General features: G+C 47.8%; 1 protein-coding gene across 1 annotated transcript in view; it reads right to left on the reverse strand.

Moving 5' to 3' along the window:
* Positions 1-10,624: 10,624 nt before the first annotated feature.
* The window catches only part of kcnk13a (potassium channel, subfamily K, member 13a), a 37,754-nt gene continuing 36,749 nt past the window's right edge, over positions 10,625-11,629 (reverse strand). Inside the window, exon 2 of the mRNA XM_072240159.1 lies at positions 10,625-11,629. This exon is cut by the window's right edge and continues 110 nt beyond it. Within this exon, the coding sequence (XP_072096260.1) occupies positions 10,853-11,629 (777 nt within the window). The 3' untranslated portion in view covers positions 10,625-10,852.

The raw sequence follows: 11,629 nt of genomic DNA on the forward strand, positions 1-11,629 counted from the left end.
AGGGCACAGCTACAAAAAGATTGAAAAGCTACCTGAGAGGTAACCTCTTTACACAGAAGAGAGTGAGTGCATGGAATGAGAAGCTGGAGGGGGTGGTTGAAGAGGGTGCAACTGCAATGTTTAAGAGGAATTTGGATAGGTACATGGAGGGTGTGGGGGTGGCGCTTGTAGGGTTTGAGAGGAATTTGGATAGGTACATGGAGGGTGTGGGGGTGGCGCTTGTAGGGTTTGAGAGGAATTTGGATAGGTACATGGAGGGTGTGGGGGTGGCGCTTGTAGGGTTTGAGAGGAATTTGGATAGGTACATGGAGGGTGTGGGGGTGGCGCTTGTAGGGTTTGAGAGGAATTTGGATAGGTACATGGAGGGTGTGGGGGTGGCGCTTGTAGGGTTTGAGAGGAATTTGGATAGGTACATGGAGGGTGTGGGGGTGGCGCTTGTAGGGTTTGAGAGGAATTTGGATAGGTACATGGAGGGTGTGGGGGTGGCGCTTGTAGGGTTTGAGAGGAATTTGGATAGGTACATGGAGGGTGTGGGGGTGGCGCTTGTAGGGTTTGAGAGGAATTTGGATAGGTACATGGAGGGTGTGGGGGTGGCGCTTGTAGAGTTTAAAAGAGGAATTTGGATAGGTACATGGAGGGTGTGGGGGTGGCGCTTGTAGGGTTTGAGAGGAATTTGGATAGGTACATGGAGGGTGTGGGGGTGGCGCTTGTAGGGTTTGAGAGGAATTTGGATAGGTACATGGAGGGTGTGGGGGTGGCGCTTGTAGGGTTTGAGAGGAATTTGGATAGGTACATGGAGGGTGTGGGGGTGGCGCTTGTAGGGTTTGAGAGGAATTTGGATAGGTACATGGAGGGTGTGGGGGTGGCGCTTGTAGGGTTTGAGAGGAATTTGGATAGGTACATGGAGGGTGTGGGGGTGGCGCTTGTAGGGTTTGAGAGGAATTTGGATAGGTACATGGAGGGTGTGGGGGTGGCGCTTGTAGGGTTTGAGAGGAATTTGGATAGGTACATGGAGGGTGTGGGGGTGGCGCTTGTAGGGTTTGAGAGGAATTTGGATAGGTACATGGAGGGTGTGGGGGTGGCGCTTGTAGGGTTTGAGAGGAATTTGGATAGGTACATGGAGGGTGTGGGGGTGGCGCTTGTAGGGTTTGAGAGGAATTTGGATAGGTACATGGAGGGTGTGGGGGTGGCGCTTGTAGGGTTTGAGAGGAATTTGGATAGGTACATGGAGGGTGTGGGGGTGGCGCTTGTAGGGTTTGAGAGGAATTTGGATAGGTACATGGAGGGTGTGGGGGTGGCGCTTGTAGGGTTTGAGAGGAATTTGGATAGGTACATGGAGGGTGTGGGGGTGGCGCTTGTAGGGTTTGAGAGGAATTTGGATAGGTACATGGAGGGTGTGGGGGTGGCGCTTGTAGGGTTTGAGAGGAATTTGGATAGGTACATGGAGGGTGTGGGGGTGGCGCTTGTAGGGTTTGAGAGGAATTTGGATAGGTACATGGAGGGTGTGGGGGTGGCGCTTGTAGGGTTTGAGAGGAATTTGGATAGGTACATGGAGGGTGTGGGGGTGGCGCTTGTAGGGTTTGAGAGGAATTTGGATAGGTACATGGAGGGTGTGGGGGTGGCGCTTGTAGGGTTTGAGAGGAATTTGGATAGGTACATGGAGGGTGTGGGGGTGGCGCTTGTAGGGTTTGAGAGGAATTTGGATAGGTACATGGAGGGTGTGGGGGTGGCGCTTGTAGGGTTTGAGAGGAATTTGGATAGGTACATGGAGGGTGTGGGGGTGGCGCTTGTAGGGTTTGAGAGGAATTTGGATAGGTACATGGAGGGTGTGGGGGTGGCGCTTGTAGGGTTTGAGAGGAATTTGGATAGGTACATGGAGGGTGTGGGGGTGGCGCTTGTAGGGTTTGAGAGGAATTTGGATAGGTACATGGAGGGTGTGGGGGTGGCGCTTGTAGGGTTTAAGAGGAATTTGGATAGGTACATGGAGGGTGTGGGGGGGTGCTTGTAGAGTTAAGAGCTGAACACAGGCAACTGGAACTTGAAGGGATGCTGTGGTCAGCATGGAGCAGATGGGCTGAAGGGTCTGTTTCTGTGCTGTACATCTTTAACCATCCATCTGTACCTAAAGCTTAGCCATTTTATACTCTCTACAAGTCGCTGAAAGTCAACAAGTGACTGCGATGTCACGGGGTACGTTACCACAAGACGATTTGAGTAGAAAGGTGGCAAAGTTCTACGCAACAGTGTGGGGCATTGGTGAGACTGCACCCGGAGAACAAAGGCTGTGACAAGGCACAGAAGACATCATGGTCATCCACTGCAACCAAGGAAGACTCCAGTTTGTGACCCTTGTTCATACCACTGGACCCGGACTTCCCTGATTGAGAGAGTGGGACTGCCTCAGCACAAAGGCTTTTCCACATTAAAAACTCTCCCACACAGGTCTGCCGTCATCATCTGACATGACTGACAACCACCACGTTGGCACTGGAAGTGTGGCAATACTCGCCGGCAGCCCATCTCAATTCCTGTTGGTTTGCTTTGACACAAGCAATGCATTTCGCTGTCTGTTTCAATGTACATGTGACAAATAAAGCTAACCTTTCTTTCTTCTCTTCCTACTTCTGACCCAGGAAGAGATGTACTAGTTACAGAGGGAGAACTCCACAGCTACACCAGTCTGGTTCCAAGAATGAGAGGGATCCCATTGAAAGCTACTGAAATAGAGCTAGCCTAGATAGAGTGGACATGGAGAGGATGTTTCCTATAGTAGGGGAGTCTAGGACCAGAGGGGACAACCTCAGAATACAAGGATGTCCCTTTGGAACAGTAATGAGGAGGAATTTCTTTAGCCAGAGGGTGGAGAACCTGAAGAATTCATTGCCACAGACGCCTGTGGAGACCACATCAGTGGGTACGTTTAGAGCTGAGGTTGATAGGTTCTTGATTCGTAAAGGTGTTGAAGATTACGGGGAGAAGGCAGAAGAATGTGGTTGAAAGGGAAAATAAATCGGTTGTGATGATCAGCCAGGGTGGAATCTCGATGACCTAATTCTGTTCTTATGTCCTATGCTTTTATGGACTGCCCAGTGAGAAATAGAATGTGACTGTGTTCTCTATTGCTTAAAGAAGAAGAGAAGAGCTCATTTTAATGGGGCTTGACAGGCTGGATTCAGGGGCGATACTTCTGTCTGAGAAGTGTAGGGCAAAGGGGAATACGGTTTGGGATGGCAATGAGGAGAAATTTCTTCCTTCAGAGGCTGCGGAAACTATGGAACTCTCTACGCTGGAGGTCGGTGGAGTTCAGTCACTGAAGACATTCAATACAAGCATCAGTAGATTTCTAAGTATTCTGTGAATCAAGGGATATGGGGATAGATCTGGAATTGCCGGAAAAGGATTTTGAATGTTCTCCCTGAGACTGCGTGGGTTTCCTCCGGGTGCTCTGGTTTCCTCCCACTTTTCAAAGATGTACAGATTAGGGCTAGTAAGTTGGCATGGTGGGGGGATCTCATTGAAACCTATCAAATATTGAATGGCCTAGATAGAGTAGAAGTGGAGAGGATGTTTTCTACAGTGGCTCAATCTAGAACCAGGGGGCACAGCCTCAGAATAGAAAGACAGCCCTTTAAAACAGAGGTTGGAGAATCTGTGGAATCCATTGCCACAGACATCTGTGCAGGAAAAGTCACTGGGTATATCTAAAGCTGAGGTTGATGGGTTTTTGATTAGTAAAGGCATCAACAGTTGCAGGGAGAAGGCAGAAGAATGGGGTTGAGGGGGATAATAAATCAGCCATGATGGAATGACAGAGCAGACGTGATGGGTCAAATGACCTAATTCTACTCCTATGTTTTATGGTCTTATTATCTAATGCTGGGATCTTCGTGGTTTCTGATTTTCTCGCTTCACAGTTGTGACTGCACTTTAAAAAGCATATCAGTGGCTGTAAATCTACAAAGGCATCAACTAAAAGCAAACATTTTCTTATTGACTGCTGTAGTGTGCTTTAAGTGAGGAAGTTTTGATGGGCTGAATGATCCAATTCTAGGATTTATAACATGCTATGTTGGTGCAGGAAGCACGGCAACCTTTGTGGGCTGCTCCCAGCACATCCTCAAACAGTTGCTTGTTGATACAAACAACACATTTTACTCTATGTTTCAATGTACACATGACAAATATAGCTAATCTTTTTTTAAAATGGTGTTAGGATAGAACATCAACCAAGATCTTGAATGACAGCCGACTTCTGTTCCAGATTCTTGTGTAGTGCCCCGGTTCACACCTTTACCGTTATGCTGTAGGCATTTCATTTAGCAACTCCATAAAAGCTGTTGGTTCTGCTTTCAGCCTGTTTGGGTTATTGTTGAAGATGAGAGGTAATGTTGAATGTGAGCCATCCAATTACCGGGAGGTTTTTCTTGGTGAGGGGACACTAAGGTTGGGCTAGGGGCTTTTGTTCGAGAGGAGATGAAGAGAGAAGACACTGGGGTGAACCGGTGGGAGATCCGTTCGTTCGAGATGGATTGCAAGTGACGTTCGGAAGGTGGTGTGGGTGTTCACGTTGACCGAGAACTCAGTGCGTGACTGACATTTGGCTGTTTAATTAGAATGGGCCCTTTTCTTTTTTGTTATTCTTTACTAACCCTTCAGTTAAGATTCATAAATATAATTCCTTTAATCGTATACAGTGTGCTGTCTGTTATTTTGTGGCATTAATTTGTAACAGGGTAGTGAATTACACAGCATCCACACAAACCGGGGTTTGGGAGAGGGGGCTCGCACCTCAATCTCCCACGTTTGGAGAGGCCTGAGATTGTCTTCCCTGGACTTACGCAGCCGAGGAACCAGAGTGCTTCACTTGCGTTGTTGAGCCCTCAGACTGTTCTTGGAGATGTTCACTCCTGTCTGTAGACCCAAGCTCTCGGAGGGACCCACAGCACCCGAGCCCCCAGCTGCTCCCTGTAGAAGCCGGCTTCTACTGGGCAGTTCACAGAGACAGTCTGGTTCCATTCTTCCCCACATTCAAAGTAAATTTATTGCAAAAAGTACATATATGTCACCATAAACAACCTTGAGATTCATTTTTTTTTTGCAGACATTCTCAGTAAATCCAAGAACCACAACAGAATCAATGAAAGACTGCGCCCAACGGGGTGGACAAACAACCAATGAGCAAAAGACAACAAATTTTGCAAATAAAGAAGAGAAAAAAAATAAATAAGCAATAAATATTGAGAACTTGAGATGAAGAGTCCTTGAAAGTGAGTCCATAGGCTATGAGAACAGTTCAGAGATGGGTGAGCGAAGTTATCCCCACTGGTACAAGAGCCTGATGGTTGAGGGGTAACAACTGTTCCTGGACCTGGTAGTGTGTGTCCTGGGACCTTTTTTTGGTTGGGATCAGTGAGAAGACAGCATGGCCTGGGTGGTGGGGGTCCCTGATGATGGATGCTGCTTTCCTGTGGCAGTGCTCCATTTAGAAGTGCTCAATGGAGGGGAGGTCTTTACCTGGGATGGACTGGGCCATATCCATTAATTTTTGTAGGATTTTCCATTCAATGTCATAAGTGTTTCCATACCAGGCCATGATGCAACTGGTCAATATATTCTCCACCAAACATCTATAGAAGTTTGTAAAAGTTTTAGATGCCATGCCAAATTTTCATAAACTTCTAAGAATGCATTTACGTGCTGGGCCCAGGAAATGGTAACACAGGGGAATTTAAAGTTGAGGATCCTCTCCACCTCTGATCTCCTTATGAGGACTGGCTCATGGACCTGTGGTTTCCCTCTCCTGAAGTGAATAATCAGCTCCTTGGTCTTGCTGACGTTGAGTGAGTGGGAGGTTGTTGTTGTGGCACCACTTGGCCAGCTTTTCAATCTCACTCCTACGTGCTGATTTATCACCACCTTTGATTTTGTCAACAATGATGGTGTCGTCAGCAAACTTAGATATGGCATTGGAACTGTGCTTAGTCTCACAGTCATAAGCATGATGTGAGTATTGCAGGAGGTTAGGCACACAGCTTTGTGTGCACCCGTGCTGATGGAGATTGTGGAGGAGATGTTGAACTGTCTGGGGTTTTTACATGAGGGAATCGGGGATCCAATTGCACGAGGAGGTATTGAGGCCAAGCTTACATACCGCACACACTCAGTCACGTCCTTGCACACTACACATAATTTGCGTGTGCACACTTCTGCCCAAGCTCTTTTGCACATCGGGGAGGAAGTGCGTTAGTGTGACTTGCATCCAGCCGGGGAAGAAAGAGCCTGTTCTCCCTCCTGTTGCTGAGGGCAGGGCGTGTGGGACATGGTGAGGTGCTGGGTAACCAGTGGAATGGAATCAGGAGGGAGATCACAGGCAAGGGCTCCCAGGACATCGGAGTGTGTCCACCTGATCTCACAAGATCATCCTGGTGAGAGAGTCCACTTGGCTCTCTCCAGTTTCCCCCCCCCCTCCAATCTCCCCTATACACTCCCCTCCCCTCTTTTCCTCCCCTTCTCCCCTACACCCTCCCCTCCCTTCTCATGTCCCTCCCCATCTCCTTCCACCCCTCCACTCACACCCTCCCATCTTCCTCCATCACCCGCACACCCATCCATCCAATATTAACAATGCTACTTCATTGAAGTCGCCCATGGGCGATGCACTGAGGACTGTTTATTAACCTCCTGAGCACCGGCACACATCACAGAACAGCTCGCGGTACTGAACAGAGTCGGGCATCAGGGTGCAGCTTGCCCAATGAACATATTCACCAGTGGGAGGGCAGAGTCCATGACAGTGCATACTCTCTTCCCTTCCAGACACAGCCACCAGAAATAAAGCAAACAGACGAAGCATCCTATATTCTCAAGCACGGACTTCTCATGTGCTAGAAGATGAACCCACGATCCCCCAGTCTAGGTAGTAATTGATAATTGGTTTGGTATTGTCACACAAACCGAGATACAGTGAGCAGCCTTGTTTGTGTGCCATTCACACAGATCATGCCACACAAGGGGAGATGAAGGGTCTCAGCCTGAAACTTCAACTGTTTAATCCTCTTCTTAGATGCTGCCTGGCTTGCTGAGGTCCTCCAATGTTTCGTATGTGTTGCTCTGGATTTCCAGCATCTGCAGAATACCTTGTGTCTATGCAGAACATAGTGTTGCATTCACAAAGAAACCGTTCAGACAAATAGAGTGTAAGGGTTTTGACACGGTATAGTACTTATAAAAAGTAATCACCTCTCTTGGAGGTCTTCACGTTTTATTGTTTTACAACATTAAATCATAGTGGATTTAATTTGACTTTTTTTACACCGATGAACATATAAGACTCCTTTGTGTCAAAGTGAAAACCGATCTCTGCAAAGCGATCTAAATTAATTACAAATACAAAACATAAAATTGATTGCATAAGTATTCACTCCCTTTAATATGACACACCAGGTCATCACTGGTGCAGCCAATTGGTTTTAGAAGTCACATAATTAGTTAAATAGAGGTTTGTATTTGGAGACCTGTGTGCAGTCAAGGTGTTTCGATTGATTATAATAAAAACACAGCTGTCTCTGGAAGGTCCAACTGCTGGTGAGTCAGTGTCCTGGCAAAAGTTACACCATGAAGACAAAAGAACACTCCAAGCAGGCCCGTGAAAAGATTATTGAAAAGCACAAGTCAGGAGATGGATACAAGATAACTTCCAAGTCAATAAATATCCCTTGGAGCACAGTTAAGTCAATCATCAAGAAATGGAAAGAATATGGCTCAGCTGTAAATCTGCCCGAAGCAGGCTGTCCTCAAAAACTGAGAGATTGTGCAGGAAGGGGACTAGTGAGGGAGGCCACCAAGAAACCTATGACAACTCTGGAGGAGTTACAAGTTTCAGTGGCTGAGATGGGAGAGACCGCACAAAGTCTCAGCTTTATGTGAAGAGTGGCAAAGAGAAACCCATTGTTGAAAAAAACTCACATGAAATCTCGGCTAGAGTTTATCAAAAGGCTTGTGGGAGACTCTGAAGTCAGCTGGGAGAAGGTTCTACAGTCTGATGAAACCAAAGTTGAGCTTTTTGGCCATCAAACTAAACCCTATATTTGACATAAGCCAAACACCACACATCATCAAAAACACATCATTCCTACTGTGAAGCATGGTGGTGGCTGCATCATGATGTGGGGATGCTTCACTACAGCAGGCCCTGGAAGGCTTGTGAAGGCAGAGGGTAAAATGAATGGAGCAAAATACAGGGAAATCCTGGAGGAAAACCTGATGCAGTCTGTAAGAGAACTGTGACTTGGGAGAAAATTTGTTTTCCAGCAAGACAATGACTCCAAGCATAAAGACAAAGCTACAGAGGAATGGCTTAAAAAACAACAAAGTTCATGTCCTGGAGTGGCCAAGTCAGAGTCCAGACCTGAATCCAATTGAGAATTTGTGGCTGGACTTGAAAAGGGCTGTTCTCTCACGATCCCCATGCAATTTGACAGAGCTAGAGCAGTTTTGTAAAGAAGAATGGGGAAAAATTGCAGTGTTCAGATGTGTAAAGCTGATAGAGACTCATCCACACAGACTCAAGGCTGTAATTGCTGGTAAAGGTGCATCTGCTAGATACTGACTTGAAGGGGGTGAGTAACTATTGAATCAATTACTTTGTGACTTACATTTGTAATTAATTTAGATCACTTTGTAGAGATGTTTTCACTTTGACACAAAGCAATATTTTTTCTGTTGATAGTGTTAAGAGAAGCCAAATTAAATCCACCGTGATTCAATGCTGTAAAACAATAAAACTTGAAAACTTCCAAGGGGGGGGGTGAATACTTTTTATAGACACTGTAGATTCAGCATTGAAGAGCTCAGCTCTAGTGTATAAGATGTCCGATCTAGTTTCTGGTAACTGCAGGATAGACGCTGTCCATGAGCCTGGTCGTTCATGTTTACATGTGTTTGTATTTTCTGCCCAGTGGGGGGAGGGGAGATGTGTCACATCCCTTGCACTTCATTTGTCTCCCTGTACTAGACCTTCCCTGTAAGTGTAACATTAAATTCCAGTGGAAATGATCGGAAAGTGTGGAGCTTGGGTGGTTGATGGTTGGTCAAAGCTTTTCTCTGATCTTGACAATTTACTTGCAAGCGTTTCGTCACCATACATGGAGACATCATCCGTGTGCTGTTAGTTGCAGTGCATCCTCCGGAAGCTTGGTCTTTACGTACTTATCAATCAGCTGATTGGTCGTCGTTTTGGAACACCGTAAAGCGGCACGACCAGTCTCTACCCATGAAGACCGAGGTGGGCACAACTTCGACTGGGCATCAGTGGAAGTCATGGCACAAGTGAACACATGCCATGCAAGAGAATTCCTAGGAGCGTGGTTTTCCATGAACGATTCTGTAAACAAACACATTACGGGCAAAATTCCAGAACACAATACACAAAGTTTGCTGCACAACCAATCACCGACAAGATTTCCTCCCCACACTACAACTGAGTTTCTGAAATGACGACCTATCAGTATATAAAGGCTAAGTATTTGGACACACCTCAGTTAACTGTGCACTGATACCTCCTCGTATGGTGATGAAATGTTTGCAAGTAAATTGCCAAGATTGGAGAACAACTCAACCCAATCTTTATATTCTGCATTCCAGTCCTGAAGAAGGACCTCAGCCTGAAACATCGACCGTCCGTTTCACCTGACCTGCAGCATTTTGTGTATTGCTCCAGCGCCTGGCATCTGCGTTTCCATTCTGCATATTCTGTTTTGCTTTCTGCTACTCCCAATTTCCCCTCCTCACACCCATCCCATCTCCCTCCCCCATCTTCAATATAACCTCCCCTCCCATCTCCCCTTACACTCTCCCTTCTCCCTCCCTCATCTCTCTTTTACACCATCCTCATCCTCTCCCATCTCTCTCCCCTATCACCACTGCACCCTCCCCGTCACAACCTTGGACCCTGCTGCCGGGTCTACGCAGTCCCACAGCTGGGCTATGCCACAGGTTCGGAAATCACGCTCGCGGGTATGCACGTCCCAGCTAATTACTGTTTAATTATGGCAGCATTTAATTCCCTTCTTCGTTCTAGTCTTGTCGAGACTTGACCAAAAGCACGGCAACATTTATGCTCCCTACTTACCCTCGTCCTTATCCGGGAGAGAGGACTATTGTTTCGATTGACACTGTCAAGGAGCAGCGTTCATTTAGTATTAGTTATTGCTTTCAGCCGCAGTGTTGGCATTTAACTTTCAGTTTGATAGTTTCAGTTAAAGGCCCTTTTGGCCTAGCGTATGTTGTTTCTCTTTTCCTTTAAACTCTGCAACTGTTCTCAGTAAAGTCGGTGAACTATCGACCTGCTTCAGTGTCCTCCTTCTACACTCGGGCCACATCCAAACATTCTGATACCCCTCCTCCTCCCTCCCCCATCTCCTCTTTTCCCTTCCCTCCCCTCTGCCCCCTCCCATCTCCCCTACCCTCTTAACTCCCCTTGCCCCCATCTCTCGACTGCACACAGCCCACCACTCTCCCCAATTCCATCTCCCTTCCTCTCCCCTACACCCTCCCGTCCTCTCTCACCTCCATCTCCCCTACACCCCCCTCACTTCTCCTCCCTCTGTTTTGTGTTTTATTGCCTGCATTGAATGATCCTCCTGGAAGCCATGCATAACAAAAAAACTCCTCACTGTGTATCCTGGTACATGTGACAATAATAAACCACCATAATATCGTGGCCTCAGGAGATGCCCCCGCAGTTCCAGGGTGAGGGGTAAAAGATCGAAGCTGAGTGCCAACAATAAGAATTGAACAGTATTTAATTATCGTTTGGGGAAAGTCTCAGCAATCGCTAAGGCTAGATCTGGTTTCATCTGTCCACGCTGGTCTCCGCCAGCCTGTTGTTCATGATGGCGAGCGCTCCGACCCCCTCGCTAAAGCCGTTGGGGCGGGGGCTAGGACCGCTTGCCCTCGGGTGTCCACTCGCCGTCTCCATCAGCTGCTTCTGCATGATGGCCAGCGAGACCTTGTTGGCAGCCAGGAAGTCGCGGATGGAGATCATCTCTCCGGATTGCCTGCGGCAGTCGGCCACGTTGCTCTCGGCCGAGGCCTTCCTGTTGGCGCGGAGAATGTTGGGCGTCACTGCGTTACGGCCCGGCTGGAGGAGTTTACGCTGACACCGTTGGCAGCATCTACACTCCAGCCTCCTCAAAGTACAGTTGAGGAACTGCTTAATAACAATGGCTATAACATTAAACAGTGAATAAATACAACACACTCCCATCAGGATGAAGAGAAAGTTGGCAAAGCGGTAGAATCCCTGATGGTCGTACCTCCTGCTCTGACTGCTGACCAGATCACCAAAACCTATGGTGCTAAAGGCCACAAAGCAGAAGTAGATGGAGTCCATGTAACTCCAGCCCTCCACGGGAGTGTACATGGCCGAGGCGCAGCAGGAGATGGTGAGGGCGGCCAGGCCGAGGATCAGCATAACGTAGTAGACAGAGGGCTTCCAGCCAGCCAGGCTGTCGGCCCGGGCCCCAAGTCTGGCCCCGCCGTCCTGGCAGTCCAGCTGCGGCCGCACACCACTGCGCCTCAGCCGCCTCTCGTGGCAGGTCTTCAGTACGTAGGCCAGCACCGTGATCAG

The sequence above is a fragment of the Mobula birostris genome, chromosome 1 (genome assembly GCF_030028105.1).
Source record: "Mobula birostris isolate sMobBir1 chromosome 1, sMobBir1.hap1, whole genome shotgun sequence".
NCBI classification, from domain to species: Eukaryota; Metazoa; Chordata; class Chondrichthyes; order Myliobatiformes; family Myliobatidae; genus Mobula; species Mobula birostris.